General features: G+C 26.7%; 1 protein-coding gene across 1 annotated transcript in view; it reads left to right on the top strand.

Annotated features, from left to right (window-relative positions):
- The window catches only part of LOC126895968 (uncharacterized), a 36,945-nt gene continuing 20,627 nt past the window's right edge, over positions 1 to 16,318 (top strand). The window contains exons 1-6 of the mRNA XM_050668331.1: positions 1 to 97; positions 1,156 to 1,350; positions 3,131 to 3,209; positions 6,946 to 7,045; positions 7,919 to 8,038; positions 14,162 to 14,320. Of these exons, the coding sequence (XP_050524288.1) occupies positions 1 to 97; positions 1,156 to 1,350; positions 3,131 to 3,209; positions 6,946 to 7,045; positions 7,919 to 8,038; positions 14,162 to 14,320 (750 nt within the window). The remainder of the gene's footprint in view (positions 98 to 1,155; positions 1,351 to 3,130; positions 3,210 to 6,945; positions 7,046 to 7,918; positions 8,039 to 14,161; positions 14,321 to 16,318) is intronic.

Below are 16,318 nucleotides of genomic sequence, written 5' to 3'. Positions count from 1 at the left end.
ATGAATCCTCCGGAAATTCTTCAAATTTTAAATATTAATCAAAAATATTTATTTTATTTTGCCAGTAAAAAAAGATTCAATCATTTACCACCAGATGGTAGTTATTTGTTGCCAGGTGACACTACTGTCACCCACTTTATATAATAAAGTTGGCTTAGCGATGTTAGGTACTTATTCAAAACATTTTTAGGGTAGTCTGTTTTTGATTTTACTTATCAAATGTGTAGCTTAATAACAGAAATTTAACTTTGCAGTGGTAATGTAATAGACAATCAATAATTATTTTTTTTACTGTAAATTATTTAATTTTGTACATTTTATACCAAACCTGAAAAAATTATATTGGTACTATAGTTCAAATTTCACTTTTTTAATAAAATATTTTACTTTATAATAATACATTATTTATTGATGAACATTGAATTTTTAGCGCTCGTATTGTTAACGAACAATTTTATTTTATTATTTCAGCTTTATACAATAGAAAACAAATCATTTCATATTATTTACACCGATTTTTTTACATTTCATTTAAAATGTACAAAACTGATGTAGTGATGCATTTTATTAAAAATAATTACAGTACATTTGTTTTGCAGAAATTTTGAAAAGAAAATATGAAGGATATAAATAAATATGAAAATACGATTTTTAATATACGATTGGCAAAATTTCTTGGTTACTACTACATTCTAAATCCTAAATCGGAAAGAAGTCTTAAATTTTTTTGTTTTATGGTGAAACTGGGTATTATTTACATTGTAGCAATATCGGTGTGCCTTGTATTTGGATTGTACCACTGGAAAAATGATTTAAATCAATTTGTATTACAGCTTGTTGTATTACAGAATATGCTTTTTAATATCTACAGAATATATTTAATTATGAAAGATTCTGAAGTTATTTGGGATATCTTAAAAATAACTAATTTTGAGTTCTTATCTATTGAAAATTATAATAAGAATATTCTGATTATTTGGCGAGCCATATCAATAAAATATACCTATTTGATTCCAATAATGACTTTATTGTTAGTACTAATTTGGTCGTTAAGTGGATATGTTTTTAATAATTGTTATGTAATAGCAAAAAATCATGATGGTTCATACAGCAGTTATCATTTGAATGTTTACAATTTGTATTTTTTCGTTTCAGCAGATACATATAATACATATTTTCCAATTTTTCACTTAATCGAGTTTTTATATGCTTTTATTTACTGGTTATTTGCCGTAACCGCAGATATAATTTTAATAACAGTATGTTTATCAATATTAGGTCAATTAGAAGTGATTAATGAATGCTTTGAAAATATTGGAGTATTGTACAAAGAAAACATAATACAACAAAGTAACTATTAAAAAAAAAATCAAATTTATAATTTTGAGAGGAGTGTTAACAAATATACAGAAATAAATACAGAATGATTTTTTTATCTTAAACCACTCAATTACTTGAAGAATAAAAATAATTTAAACATTTTTTTTTTGGTTTTCTTTAGTTACACATTATTCTCAAATTATTAGCTATGTAATACTTTTTAAGATCATCCCTTGTGCCTTGTAAGGGTTTCAACTTTGTTTTTTTAAATGGTAACACATATTTTTAATTTAATAAAATGTTTGACTTTTTATTTAATAGTAAATAACATTTGAATTTTTAATATAACTATTAGTTTATTAGATATAAACATTTAAAGTTTCAAATTTTTGAGTTAATATACATGTTTAATACCCGAGGCATTACAAATACAGGACAGGTAGCTAATAGGTTTTTTATGACGTCGCTGTCACAGTCACTGAGTGTTTATTGTCAATTATGACTATCAATAAATATACTTACTATATTGCTAGTTTGTGTATTTAAAAACTCACAACAATGTGCCTTATTACCATTGATAATAAATGCTGTGTATCTGCGAATATCGATGTCATAAATATAATTATTCAAATATCATTTACTAATAAATAAAAACACAAAAATTTTATTAAATTCAAAATATATGTTTCTATTTAAAAATACAAAGTTAACACCCTTACAAGGCATAAGAGATGATCTTAAAAAGTATTACATAGTTAATAACTCAAGAATAATGTGTAACTAAAGATAACAAAAAAAAAAAAATGTTTAAATATATTTATTCTGTAAGTAATTGAGTGGGTTATGATAAAAAAACCTCCCAGTATATACAGGGTGGCCCACCACTCACTGACAACTTAAATAACTTTTGATCCAGTTAATATTTTTAGCTGATTTTTTTTTTAAATATTAGTTAGACGTTAGGTCTATAGCTATATCTCAATAATTAATTTTTTTACATTTTATTAAAAATATTAATTATTTTTAAATTTTAAATAAAATGTAAAAAAAAAATCTAAGATAGCTATTTTGTAGAGTAGAATTTAAGAAAAATTTTAGTAAAAAAATATCTTATTAATATTCAGTAGTAAATATTCTGTAGCGTTTTGAAGTTTGTGAAAATTTGAATTTTCATGTACTATTTTACGGTATTAAACATTGAAATACGTATTGAGAAAAGGACAGAAGAAAACGCTATCTTTTCAATATACTTTTGAATGAGAGTGATAAGTAATAATTGCCTTATCTAATTTCTTATCATGGTATTTATGCCAAGTTTGTAATGTATACACACTATCATCATATGTATACACAGTAATCATGAAAAGATAGCGTTTTCTTCTGTCCTTTTCTCAATACGTATTTCAATGTTTATAACCGTAAAATAGTACATGAAAATTCAAATTTTTACAAACTTCAAAACGCTACAGAATATTTACTACTGAATATTAATAAGATATTTTTTTACTAAAATTTTTCTTAAATTCTACTCTACAAAATAGCTATCTTAGATTCTTTTTTTACTTTTTATTTAAAATTTTAAAATAATTAATATTTTTAATAAAATGTAAAAAAATTAATTATTGAGATATAGCTATAGACCTAACGTCTAACTAATATTTAAAAAAAAAATCAGCTAAAAATATTAACTGGATCAAAAGTTATTTAAGTTGTCAGTGAGTGGTGGGCCACCTGTATATATTCCTATTCATAAGTTGGATAATTTCTTTTATAAAAACCTGTATTTCTTTACTAAACTTATTTTTAATAGGTATCAATGTTAAGGTATATCAGAAGAAAATTAAATTTGACTTGAAAAATATTATTTACAACAGTCAAAATGTTATTAGGTAGGTTTTATGCATTTTTCAGTACCAAAAATTTAAAACCTTTAAGTCGAATATTTCGTTTAATTCATATATTTAAAAACCCAGCACAGTGGGGTCGCGGCACAGTGAGGATGTGACATAGTAATGTCAAGTATATGTTGGATAGTGTTTAATTTTAAAAAATTGATGGACTATTCCAAAAGCTATATGATATCCTATTTCCTTATTTATATCCTGATTACAAGTTTTATGATTTATAAGTGTAATATATGAATATATATATATATATATTTATAATATATAAATATATAAAGGGAAATGCAGTTATGTTAAAAAAAAGTATGTTGAATGAGAGGGATATAAATATTTCTCATAAAAAAATTATATTGATTTAGTCATTTTTAAAAAAGTTATTGCAATTTTAAGTAAAAAAAAAATGAGATTTAACGATTATTAAATTTGAATTTTTTTTTGGAGATCTCCCCTATTTATAGGGAACGAGGGAAATATTTTCAATTTTTGAGGGTAATGTCTTCGACTAGATATGAATTGTGATCTTTTGACGTATCGTTGAATTGAAATCGGTTCGGCGAGAGCTGAAAAAAGGTGGAAACAGACACAAAAAAAACACATCATAGTAAATTTAATACTTTCTCAGTTTTGCATAAAAGCTAAAATGATTATCAAGTAAAAAAAAAAAAATAAGGATATTGCTCAACTGAATACTCTCCAATTAACATAGAGGAAATTTAACTATGTGCAATTGACCATAATAGAAAGATTAAATATTTATTAGATTATTAGAGAAATACAAGGAGAGATACCGTGGTGCATGTTTTTGCTGACGATATAATGTTTATAGAAAAATATAGATAAGAAATTAATCAAAGGTTAAAAGTGTGGCGATCAGATCTTGAAGGAAAGGGATTAAGTATAAGTAGGAGTAAGACAGAGCATATAGATTATGAGTTTGACCAAGGAAAGTACGAGGTAGGTAAAATGAGGAGATCAGTTAAAATAAGCGAGGACGTGATAGGAGAGATTGAAAATTTCAAATATTTAGGAACAGTTGTGCAAAAGAACGGTGGTATTGATGAGGATGTAAGACACATGGTAAGCTGTGGGTGGATAAAGTGGAGAGAAGCGTCTGGTGTGTTATGCTATAAGATAGTTTTAATAAGATCATAGTGTTGAGCGGTTGACTTGAGAATAGAGCAGAGATGGAACGGCTGATGTGTGCATATACGATGTGGAAGATCATGTCAAGTGAAAGTTTAGAATAAGGGTGGCGTACCACAAGTAATGAGGATTAAGGCAAAGAATTAGAAGAAAAAGAAGAGAACATTTATGCTCTGTCAATATTAATAATTTACTTCGTGAGAAAAATGTTGATTACTTTTTCATGTATAATTGTTTATGTTGTTAATAAAATTTTTAAATTTGACTGTTGTTTTTACGTTGTGGTTAACATTTTTTTACTTAATTGATGCAAAATTCAAAGTATCAACGAAAAAAATAGTTCAAGTTTCATAAGGTTGTATAAAGAATTATATGAAATATAATTGAGCGCGTGTAATTTGTGTCAACATTTATTTGAGATATGAAAATATTAAGTGATTGTGTTTGAATATACTATTGTACAGAAGTTTTGCTACTATTTTATAATCTCATATTCTGTAATATTTACCACATTATATTTTCTAACCTTTATATCTTTAAGGATATTTGATAAATAGTTAATCTGCGATTGATTGACAACAGGAATTGATATCGTCAATTACTGTTGCTGTTTTATCACTCAATTGTCCTAGAAACTTCTCAAACTCAATTGTCAGTATTTGGGATCATTTGTCCAGTAATAAATGGCTTCCTCAGTTCTGTTTTATTTTTACCAATTATTTTATCTGCAGCTCTAATTATATCCATCTTCATACTATCCCAGCTTTTTCCTCCTATATCAAGTTCATCTAAATTCCTTTTGAACTCTTCGGTTATATTTTGGTCTTTTAGTTTTCCAATACACTATTTCTTCTTCTTTTTTTATTTTGGTTCTTTTCTTAAATTTGATGTTGCATTAATTACAAGATTATGGCCACTATCGATGTCATATCCTGGGTAGGCGTAGTTAGATTTGATTTGATTTCTGAACTTAGTTTTTACAACTATGAAGTCTATTTGATATAGACTTCTATATCCAGGCGTTTTCCATGTGTATCTTCTCTTTAGCGAGACTTCAAAGTATATATTTGTTACTATTAGTTCATGTTGTTTTCAAAGTCCTAACAATGTGTACCTCTTTTGTTTCTCTTTCCTAGTCCAAATTATTCTGATAAGTTACTTCTTTCATAGTCTATAGAGGCATTAAAATTGCCTATGATAAAAACGTTTGAGTTGCATTATGTTAGATGCATGAGTTTTTCAATCTGTTCGTATGTCTCTTCAGTTTCATCAACCGTATTTCTATATAAGGAAGGTATACTTATATAATGTAAATGTTTGTAGGCTTTGCTTCTATTTTCACCATAAGAAATCTGTCATTTAGGTTGTATGAGTTTAGTAAAGTGTATTTCCACTTCCCTCATAATATCACTGCCACTCCGTTTCTTCCTCTTTTCCATTTCCATTATGAATGATTCTAAAATCGTCAGATATGAAATCACCATTTCCTACCCATCTTATTTAACTTATTCAAGTATAATTTTGCTATCTTCATTTGTTTTTTTACATCTTCCACCTTCCGTTTTAATAATTTTCTTCACATTCCATGTCCCTATTCTAAAATAATCCTGTTTATTCTTTCCACAAGATTTTCGTTGAATCATTCATCAATAATCCATTGTAACTTATAAAGCTATCAACTTTATTTTTTTTTGATGGAAACATAAATATTTAACTAGTATACAAAATAAAAAATCACTTAATTTAGCTAATGATGGGTCAATAACACCTTTTGGACCAGTTCTTTGTAAGTTATTAAAATTTTTATATCTTGACGGTAGGCATAATGATTACGAGAAAAGTCTTATGAAATAAATAGTCATAACTGTGCCTTTTCTCCAGTCATAACTATACAAAAATACTTATTTTATTATTATTGATAAAAATCTCAATTTGTCAAATTTTGAGGTACGCACTGTGAAATAATATAAGCAGCGATATATTTAAGATATGTAACGTTGATATATTATAGTTAAAAATAAGATAAAATGTACGTGTACAGGAAATCTAGCGAAAAAAAAATTATTAATAGTAGAGTTTTATATAGTGTTGAATACATTTTTTTTAGTTAAAAAATTGGTGCAAATTACATACATATATTTTTTTACCTAATGGTGGCGATAATTATCATCATCTATAAAAGTATTTGAGAATTTAGTCACATGATATTACAAATGTTAATATTGTAATGATAATACAAAACGATTCGTACATAAATATTGGTAGCTGCCCCGAATTTATAAACAATTTATGCAGAATATTTGTATAAAATCTCAACTGAACATTGAGTAAAAAAAAAATCAAAATCTCTATTAAGATATTTACTAATGAATGGAAACTCTGTATAGTAAAAATCTGATAAAATTTGTGATATTTTATTTGTTTTGAATTACTTACAATCTGTAACTGAATTTTTGTTTCTTTATACACAAACAATAAAAAATTATTATAAATAAATAATTTACACAAATGAAAGATGCTATATTCATAGAGGCAATAATGAACATATAAGTGGTTTTAATATTTTTGTATTTTTTAGAAAAATGAAGCAATTTTATGACACATTCCGACAAATAATTTTGATCCAAATTGTAGTAACATTTATTAATTTGGTACTTTTTTCATACACCGGAATGTTGGTAAGAAGTAATGCTTGTAAAGCAATAGTAACTTTTTAATAAATAAATTAAATATTTGTTACAGTAATTAAATTTCATATGAAATTGATATTGAATAATTTAATATTGTAATTTTTAACAGAAAATTATAAAAATTTATAAAGTTTTTGTATACAGGATTATTATTTAAATAATATTAGCCGCTCTTCTAATATAAGATCCTCATAAAATTTTCTATTTAATAAACTAAAAAAAAGTTTAAATTTCAACATTTTTTTATATTAACTTTCATGAAAATCTTAAAATACCAGCAAATAGGTTAAAAGTGACATTTTGAATTGAATTTTTCCTAGATTATTTTTAACATATTAAAATTCAAGATCAATTTTTATATTTAAATACTCGTATTTACTAAATAGTAATAATCTCAAAAAAAAAGTTGTGGTAGAAAAAATCTAATTTCAGATTTTAAATCAGCGCAAATTTTTGGGTTAGCAAAGTATAATTTCGTGTATGACGTAAAAATATTTAATTTCAGTGATACAGTTTTTCTGCGTGATTCAGTATAAGAACAAATTTTATACTCCAATTATATGTGAAGATAATTGTACATAATTTAAATAAATAATTTTTATTAAAAAAAAATTGTCAATTTTTATTTATGTAAATTTAAAGAATGCAGTCGTTTTGGAACATCCAAAAATTGTATTAAAAAAAAACAATTATAAAATTCCAAACATTTCTTGTACTTAAGTTTTCCATTGGATTATGATAAAAATCATACATGATAACAGAATATTTTAGTTAGTGTACTCTATTAAAGAATAGTTACATAATAAAAAATTATACATATTAATGACAATGAAATAATAATATTTTTTTGTATTTCATTAGAACTACATTAATGGCGGAATGGTCAATTTGATACAGACTGTTAAACTTATTTCAGCATTATTATTTTTTGTTTTTCATTTATTCATACTTTGCTTCGTTTTTGGCATTATAAATGACAAGGTAAGTAGATTATTAAAAAAATAAAATAATAATAATGTTAAAGCTTTAATCACAAGATCACGTTATTTTGTTAGTATATATTGATCTATATTTATAAAAAATACTTCAGGCGGCTAAAATTATTGAAATTAAACTGTTACCGCTTTTTTCTATTCGTTGTAAGTGTTTAACAACTCGACTTTTCAATAGGCCATGTTTCTAATTTAGAACTTTTGTTTTTTTTTTTATTAAGGCATCCTTGTGTGCAAATTAATTAATATCACTCCTCTGCAATTGTTTAATAAATTCTATTTAAATTAATTTAAAATTTCATCTTCTACAAATATAAATATATACAAATTTGTAAGTGAAATTGATTACACGTTTCATTACTTAACTTAAAATTTTTCTGCTTTGCAGTACCATATTTTCAAAATCGTTAGGTTAATGTTTGTTATATCATTATTGTTGTTTAAATTAATTCTCAAATCATATGTTAAATATTAACATTTTTTTAATAATGAAGAAAATCCTACAGAGAAACACTCTATTTGACTTGAATTCATGATTTAAAAAATTAAACTAAATTTAATTGTCATAAATTGGGATAGGTTTATAATTTATAATTTAATTTTTTCCAATGTCTTATACTTGTATGTGATATTTGTAGAGCCATAATAATTGGTTGAATAATCTACTACATGTACTATCAAAGATGTAGGTACAAATTTTTCTCAGTTATAAACAATTCTAATTTTAAATTAATCTATTTTTTTTCAAATATTACCTAATCAATTTTTATCAAAGCTGATTTAAACTTAATGGTATATTGTTATGTCAGCGCTGTGTATCTATTTAAATTTTTATAACAAACAATATATAAATAAATTTTTTTTTATTTGAAGTTAACAAGGAAAAGTGTTGAACATCTTTTTATTTAACGCACATAAATATAATTGACTGATTGAAATATATAATAATAAATTACAATAAAATTAAGTTATGAAGCTATTATTAACTTCTTCTTCTTCTTCCTCGCCCTAATCCCAACTACTGGGGTCGGCCACCCTTATCCTAAACTTCTACTTAACACGATCACCCACATCCGCTACGCTCACATCAGCTGTCCTCATATCGCATTCAATAACATCCCTCCGTCTTTTTTTTTGTCTTCCTCTACGTCTTCATCCTTTAATATTTATTTCTATAACTATTATAGCTTTCGATTCCTTTCTCCTCGTAACATGACCAAACTATCTAAGTCTATTTTCTCTCATTTTATCTACGATTGACGCTACACCTATACTCCCTCTTATATGCTCGTTCCTTATCCTAATTTCTCTAGTCATTCCACTCATTCATCTAAGCATTCTTATCTCTACTACACTTATTCTCTGCTCTACTTTCTCTGTCAACTACCCAACACTCTGAACCATACACCATAGCTGGTCTCACTACAGTCTTGTAGAATTTACCTTACAGCCTCATTGGAATTCTTTTATCAAATAAGACACCACACGCTTCTCTCCACTTCAACCACCCGCACTTAATCCTATGTCTTACATCTTCGTCAATACCACCGCTTTTTTGCACAACTGATCCTAAATATTTAAAACTTTCCACCTCTCTAATCACGTCCTCGCCTATTGTCACTGGTCTCCTTATTTCACCTACCTCGTGTTCTCCTTTATCAAACTTGTACTCTATAAACTCTATCTTACTCCTACTTATTCTNTCAAACTCGTACTCTATAAACTCTATCTTACTCCTACTTATTCTTAAACCCTTTTCTTCAAGAGCTGATCTCCACACCTCTAGCCTTTGATTAATTTCTTCGCTCTTAAGCTATTATTATCGAATTTTAATATTAATAATAAGTATTAAGATTATTAATCAGTAAATTATAACTGTCTAAAAATGTTGTAGTGCAATATTATCTAGACATCAAGAAACTAAGTTGAAATCTTAAAACCATCGCATAGATTTCTACATAATGTGAAGCTCTGTAATCAAAACAATAACTATTTAATCTCGCACAGAAGATTTTATGAGAATTTCCTGTTTTCAGCAACACCTTACATGGCGTTTGGTGTATTAAATACGAATATAATAATAATATAATATAATACGTATATTACGGAATACTTTACAGAACTGAGGTATACAGGAATTTTTCAAAGAGGTGTCAAAATATATACGGTGTGATTTAATAAGGATACTATCCCCAAATTTTCATAAAAATTACAAATTAAAATTTTATTAATTTTTAAAAATTATAGAAAATTTTAAGTTTATTGTAAGAAAAAATGATTTCTAGTGGAATATTTTAGGGGTAATTTTTGAAAGTTTAATAAGAACCTATTATTATTTTTCTCTTATTAAATAAACTATGGTCTAAATAATGTTTTAACTTGTCAATAACCAGATTTTTAAAATTAATTTTTGTGATAAAGCATTTCAAGATTAAGAAAATTTGAGGAGTGGTGTAGTGTTTAACGACGCTCTATTTTTACAATAATGTACAGATTAAAATTCATCTACGTTGTGCACTCCGTTAATAAATAAAAATTATAACAACACAAAAAATAATAGTACAAAATTGGTTAGGCATTATTTGTCTTATAATTTGATATTTGCAATGGTTATAAAATTTTATTAAATTTTAATCTATACATTTTTATAAAGAAAATCATTATTTAACAAAAGAAATGGGGGGTACCATTCTCGCACAGATGTTATGAGAAGTTCCTGTTTTCAACAACAACTTACATCGCGTTTAGGGGTACTAAATATATTACGGAGTACTTGAAACTACTATAAAATACAGACATTTTTCAGAGTGGTGTCACAATATATACAGTATGATTTAATAATTTTACTATCCCAATTTTTTATTAAATAATAATTTTTTCATAAAATTACACTGCATAATTTGATGACTTTTATTGCACATCGTCAATCCTCTTATATGAGGAAAAATGTTCAGATTTAAAAAAACCCAGCACAGGGGGGTCGCGGTACAGTTGTGACGTGGCATAGTTGGATCAAGTATAATGATATCTGACAATGATTAAAATCACTATCAAAATAAAACGCTTCGATGCAAATCTTTAGATAGTGTTTAATTTTAAAAAATTGGTGGATTATTCCAAATTCTACATGATCTGCTAGTTCCTTATTAATATCCTATTTAAGATAAAGTATGTCAAATTAAAAAGGGATTATTAAAAAATATTATTTCTCATAAAAAAAATATGTTGATCCATACACTTTTCAATAAGTTATAGCATTATAAAGTTAAAAATGTGAAAATTAAAATGGAGAATTTTCACATAAAAATAGCATTTGGTAGCCATTTTCACTATGATGACAAGTCCAGTGGTCAAATTTGTTTTTTTCAAACTAAAGTATATTACATTAGCTTTAATTTAAGATATATATAAAAGTGTCAGACTTTCCGGAACATTTTCAAAAGTCAAGTTGAAAAAGTTAATTTTTTGTGAAAAAGTTGTCATTTTAAAACCCCCTTGTGGGCAGATAAAGGGTCAAATTTACAAAAAAAATTTACCCAATGATAGGTAAAGACATCAAGCATCTATAAAAAAAAAAAATTATATTGAGATGTTCATTTTTGAAAAAGTTACGGCAGTTTTTAGTAAAAAAAATTGAAAATATTTCGAAAATTAGCGATTTTTAAATTTGTAATTTTTTTGGAGGTTTCCCCCATTTACGGGGAACGAGGGAAATTTTTTCAATTTTGAAGGGTAATGTCTTCGACTAGATACGATTTGTGATCTTTTGACGTATCGTTGAAAGAAATCNAATTTTTTCAATTTTCATGAGTAATGTCTTCGTCTAGATAGGATTTGTGATCTTTTGACGTATCTTTGAAAGAATTCGGTTCAGTGAGAGTTGAGAAAAAGTGGTAACAGACACAAAAAAAAAAAAAACACATCATAGTAAAATCAATACCTTTTCAGCTTCGCATCGAAGCTAAAAAAGGTATGTCGTATAAAAGGGGTATTTATAAAAAAAATGTTTTGTTGATCCATACATTTTTGAAAAAGTTATAGCAATTTACGGTTGAAAATATAAAATCAAAAATTTGGACACAAAAATAGTATGTTTTTAACTACGGCAGCTATTTGCGCTTAGAAAATAAGTAAGGGATAATTTTTTTTTGAATTTATAGTACGTAATATAACCTTTAGTTAAATATATTTTTAAAGAACGCAGTATTTCCGGAACATTTTCAAAAATTTAATTGAAAAATTTTATTTTTCGTGCAAAAATCTATTGGTCAAGTCAGAGATAAGAAAAGTTAAAGACAGACAAAAAAAAAATTATATAGTAAAATATTTTAACACGATTAAGAAGTTTTTCTCACAAGGGGAGACTATAGTGATGGGATTCTTATTATTCATTGAAGTTATTCCAATGACATGGCACCGCGCAATGCTCTAGGTTGGCGCTCACTCGTGTCTCTCGATATCAGTCGTCCACTTATCAATATGACAAACGGTTGTCAGCGGATATCTCCTCGCTCTTGACATGGCTACAAGGTCGATGCTGCCTGTGTATTACTGATGCGTTCTGTTTCGTTACTACGTTCACCTTAACTGATTACCTACGATAGTTCTTGCGATTGTGGAAAGCGTATTTACATATCTATATCTAGATATCTATAATCTATATCTTTATCTATACTTATTTATTATTATAATTATCATTTTGTTTTTACTGTGGTTGTGAGACAGTGAATAAACAGGCTACTGCCCTATGATATAAAAGATATTGATTTTGGCTACTTGATTTGTGATTTCCGTATTCTGCCGTGTGCGTTGTGTTTATCGCCACCGAACGGTACTTGGATATGCGTTGCAATAAAAATAAGATAACAATCAAATGAACTCTGAATATTTTTTCCAATTCAAAAAAAAAATAAGAAAATATGCAAAAAAAGTTGATTTGTCCAACAGGGTTCGCACTTCGTAATACAAGTGTATAAATCTGTATTATATTTGACTCAGCCATCGTGAATTATACGAATATTAGCTAAAATGACAATTTAAGCTAGTTCTAAAATTTAAAACAGCTTTTCTTAACTTTGAGAAGGCAAAATAATAAAAAAAAAAAGTATAAAGTTTTATTTAATGTAAGTTAGATTCGTGTAAATTTTATGACAATTGGTTGACTCATTTTTATGAGAAAATCTTATAAAGTATTTTAAAATAAACAAAATAAAAATAAAATTTGAACACAAAAATAGTATGTTTTTAACTAAGGTAGCCATTTGCACGTACAAGATAAGACGTCAAGAGAATTTTTTTTTTTTAATTTATGGTACGTAACATTTCTTTAATTTAAAACATATATTTAAAAGATGCAGTTTTCCGGAACATTATCAAAACTTAAGTTGAAATAGTTGACTTTTGTAAAAAAGTTGCTAATTTGAATCCCTCCTGTGTGCAGGTAAATGTTCAGATTATTAAAAAAATATAACAAATGAAGAGGAATTATGTAAGGTGTTTTTATAATAAAAATATTTTGGTTATTTTTTTCAAGATTTTTCAAGTTGTGACAAATTTTAGAGAAAAAAATGTCAATATTGAACGATTTTATAAATCGTAATTTTTGGGGGATTTTTACTATTTACGGAGAATAAGGGAATATTTTTCAATTTTATATGTCTACAGACATTTTTTTTGGTTATAAGTGAATAATTTCCATCATAACTAATATATTATAATAGCGTTTGAATTTTATGCGCCAAATCAATGAACTCACCAAGCTTTCCATGTTTCTTTTATCGATACATAAAATAAAAATATCACTGTTTGGAGGAACTACTGTAATTTCTTTTTTATCGCTTGAATTTCAAATGAGCGTATATCGTTTAGAATTTCTATAAATAATTTTTTTTTTTATGACAAACAAGAATATATAAAAATAATATGGGTTACATTTAAAAATCAAAAATTGTTACTGTAGCACTATTAGTTTTGAAAATATTACGTGAAGCTTAGTTAGCGGTTCACTCTATAAGAAAACTGATATAGCCTCTGGAAAAAGAAGTAGTTTTTAAGAAGTGATGTTCAAACATAAACATTAATAAATAAATTATTTTTTGATTATTTTTTTTAGAAAGAATCAATGCTATTTGGAATTTATAATTCGTATTGGACAGAAATTAACATAGAAAATAAAAGGCTTGTTTTACTAACTATGAAAATGATTAGTGCTCATCAATCAAAAATGAATATAACTAGAAATAAAACCGTGGATTTAATTATGTTTGTAGGTGTAAGTTAAAAAATCATTATATATTTATAAACTTTTACCATTATTATTTCATTATATAAATTTCCAGGCTATAAAAACGTGTTATTCGATATTGTCAGTATTAAAGAATACACAACTAAGCAATAACCAAATTTAAACAATGGATACAAAATATTAAAGATAAAATGAATAGAATTTAAAACTTAAACATATAAAAAATCTAATTAAAACCACATACTTTTGTTTAAATTGTTTATATTTAGTAAAAGGATATATAACAATTCGTTATATATCCTTTTATATAAATTGGTGCGTAGATCCAAAATGTTCTATGTGAGTATATACTATGGAAAACCTTAGATAGTACTATATTTAATTTTTTTAATTTTAAAATATAAAGCTTCTATCTACAGTCAAAAAACACCTTATTAGGAACAAATTTTTCTTTGTGGTAATATACTTTTTTATTTTTTAGTAAAAAGATTCAAGTTTTTATTTTTAGATTTTGTGCTAAAATATTCTCCCTCCAGAACTATTTAGTTCCAAGATTAATTTTATCAATATTATTTGATTACCAAGTTCCATTTTAGTTAACTGGTGATATAGTTTGAATATAAAATTTATTATTTGTACTTTTAAATCGAATAATTTTAAGATGAATAATATTCGAATATATTTAAATTTGCTGTCCTGAAAAATTACATAATTACACATAGAGCATTTTGGATTTGAATCCGTAAATTGTTTTAGTAGATTTAGTATTGTGTAAGAACTCACTAATCTTTGTTTATAACAATTAACTTGCCCGGTCTTATAAAAATGATACAAAGCTAACTTATTAGCTAAATATTAGAGTAGAATGTGGATCCTTTATCAATACTTTATTTGGAGCATTCAACACTTACATATTCATGGGTCACTTATTGATGACTCATTTTTAACGGTAATTATATATGAAATAAAAACAAATTGGGAGTAGTTCATAAGTCTATTACCGATTCAATTACTATTTAGTTTTTATGCTAAAAAGGATCTCCCTCCAAAACTATTTAGTTCCAAGATTAATTTTATCTATATAATTATATTACCAAGTTTTATATTAGTTAACTGTTGATAATAGTGTAAAAAAGGGACTCGCTACTTCTCCCACCCATCTCACCATTTGGGTACTCACATAAGAAGGCCCACGTGTGTGTTGTACAATAAATATGTATTACAGGTTAATTACTATAGTAGTAGGGTGAAATAGAGAGTTCTGGTTCCCCCCCGCTTCACCCACCCACCCTACCTCCGTTGTGTATGGGAAGAGGGGTGGAGGGGGTATAAATCCAACGTAAACTAACATAATGCAATAGGAGGGGGAAAGATGATGTAACCCAACATAAACTAACCTAAGAAGAACCTCCTCTGACAAGTCTTAGGGTGGGGGAAGTAAATCCAACGTAAACTAACCTAAGTCAGGTGAGGAACCTCTCCTCCTCTACCAAGTCTTAGGGTGGAGGAAGTGAATCCAACGTAAACTAACATAAATCAGGTAAGGAACCTCTCTTCCTCCACCAAGTCTTATGAGAGAGGGGTAATGAAACTAAAGGTAAACAAACCTATAGGAGGAGGGGGGATGAAACACGACGTAAACTAACACAACCTGTCACGCGTCTAAATTATGCTCGGTCATAAATACATAATATCGGTTTTTTGGGAAAAAAAAAAAAATTCATTTTCCAGGTAAGCTATACGGTTAAGGTGAAAAGTACGAATTTTAAACGTCGAATCCGCTATTTTGATATGCGACATGCACACATTTAGATAAAGTCCATACGTAAAATGTTAATTTTACCTAATTTGTGAAAAAAAAATTAGTTCGAAACATTGTGTGCCAGATGGCTGTATTGATGATTACACNTTAGTTCGAAACATTGTGTGCCAGATGGCTGTATCGATGATTACACTATAGCACTTGAGATTAATACACCAGATGGCCCAACGCGGCGGCGACGGCGTCGGCGATGTCGCCGTCAA

Source organism: Daktulosphaira vitifoliae, unplaced genomic scaffold (genome assembly GCF_025091365.1).
Source record: "Daktulosphaira vitifoliae isolate Bord-2020 unplaced genomic scaffold, ASM2509136v1 Scaffold_1, whole genome shotgun sequence".
Classification (NCBI taxonomy): domain Eukaryota; kingdom Metazoa; phylum Arthropoda; class Insecta; order Hemiptera; family Phylloxeridae; genus Daktulosphaira; species Daktulosphaira vitifoliae.
This window is presented reverse-complemented; position numbering and strand designations above follow the sequence as displayed.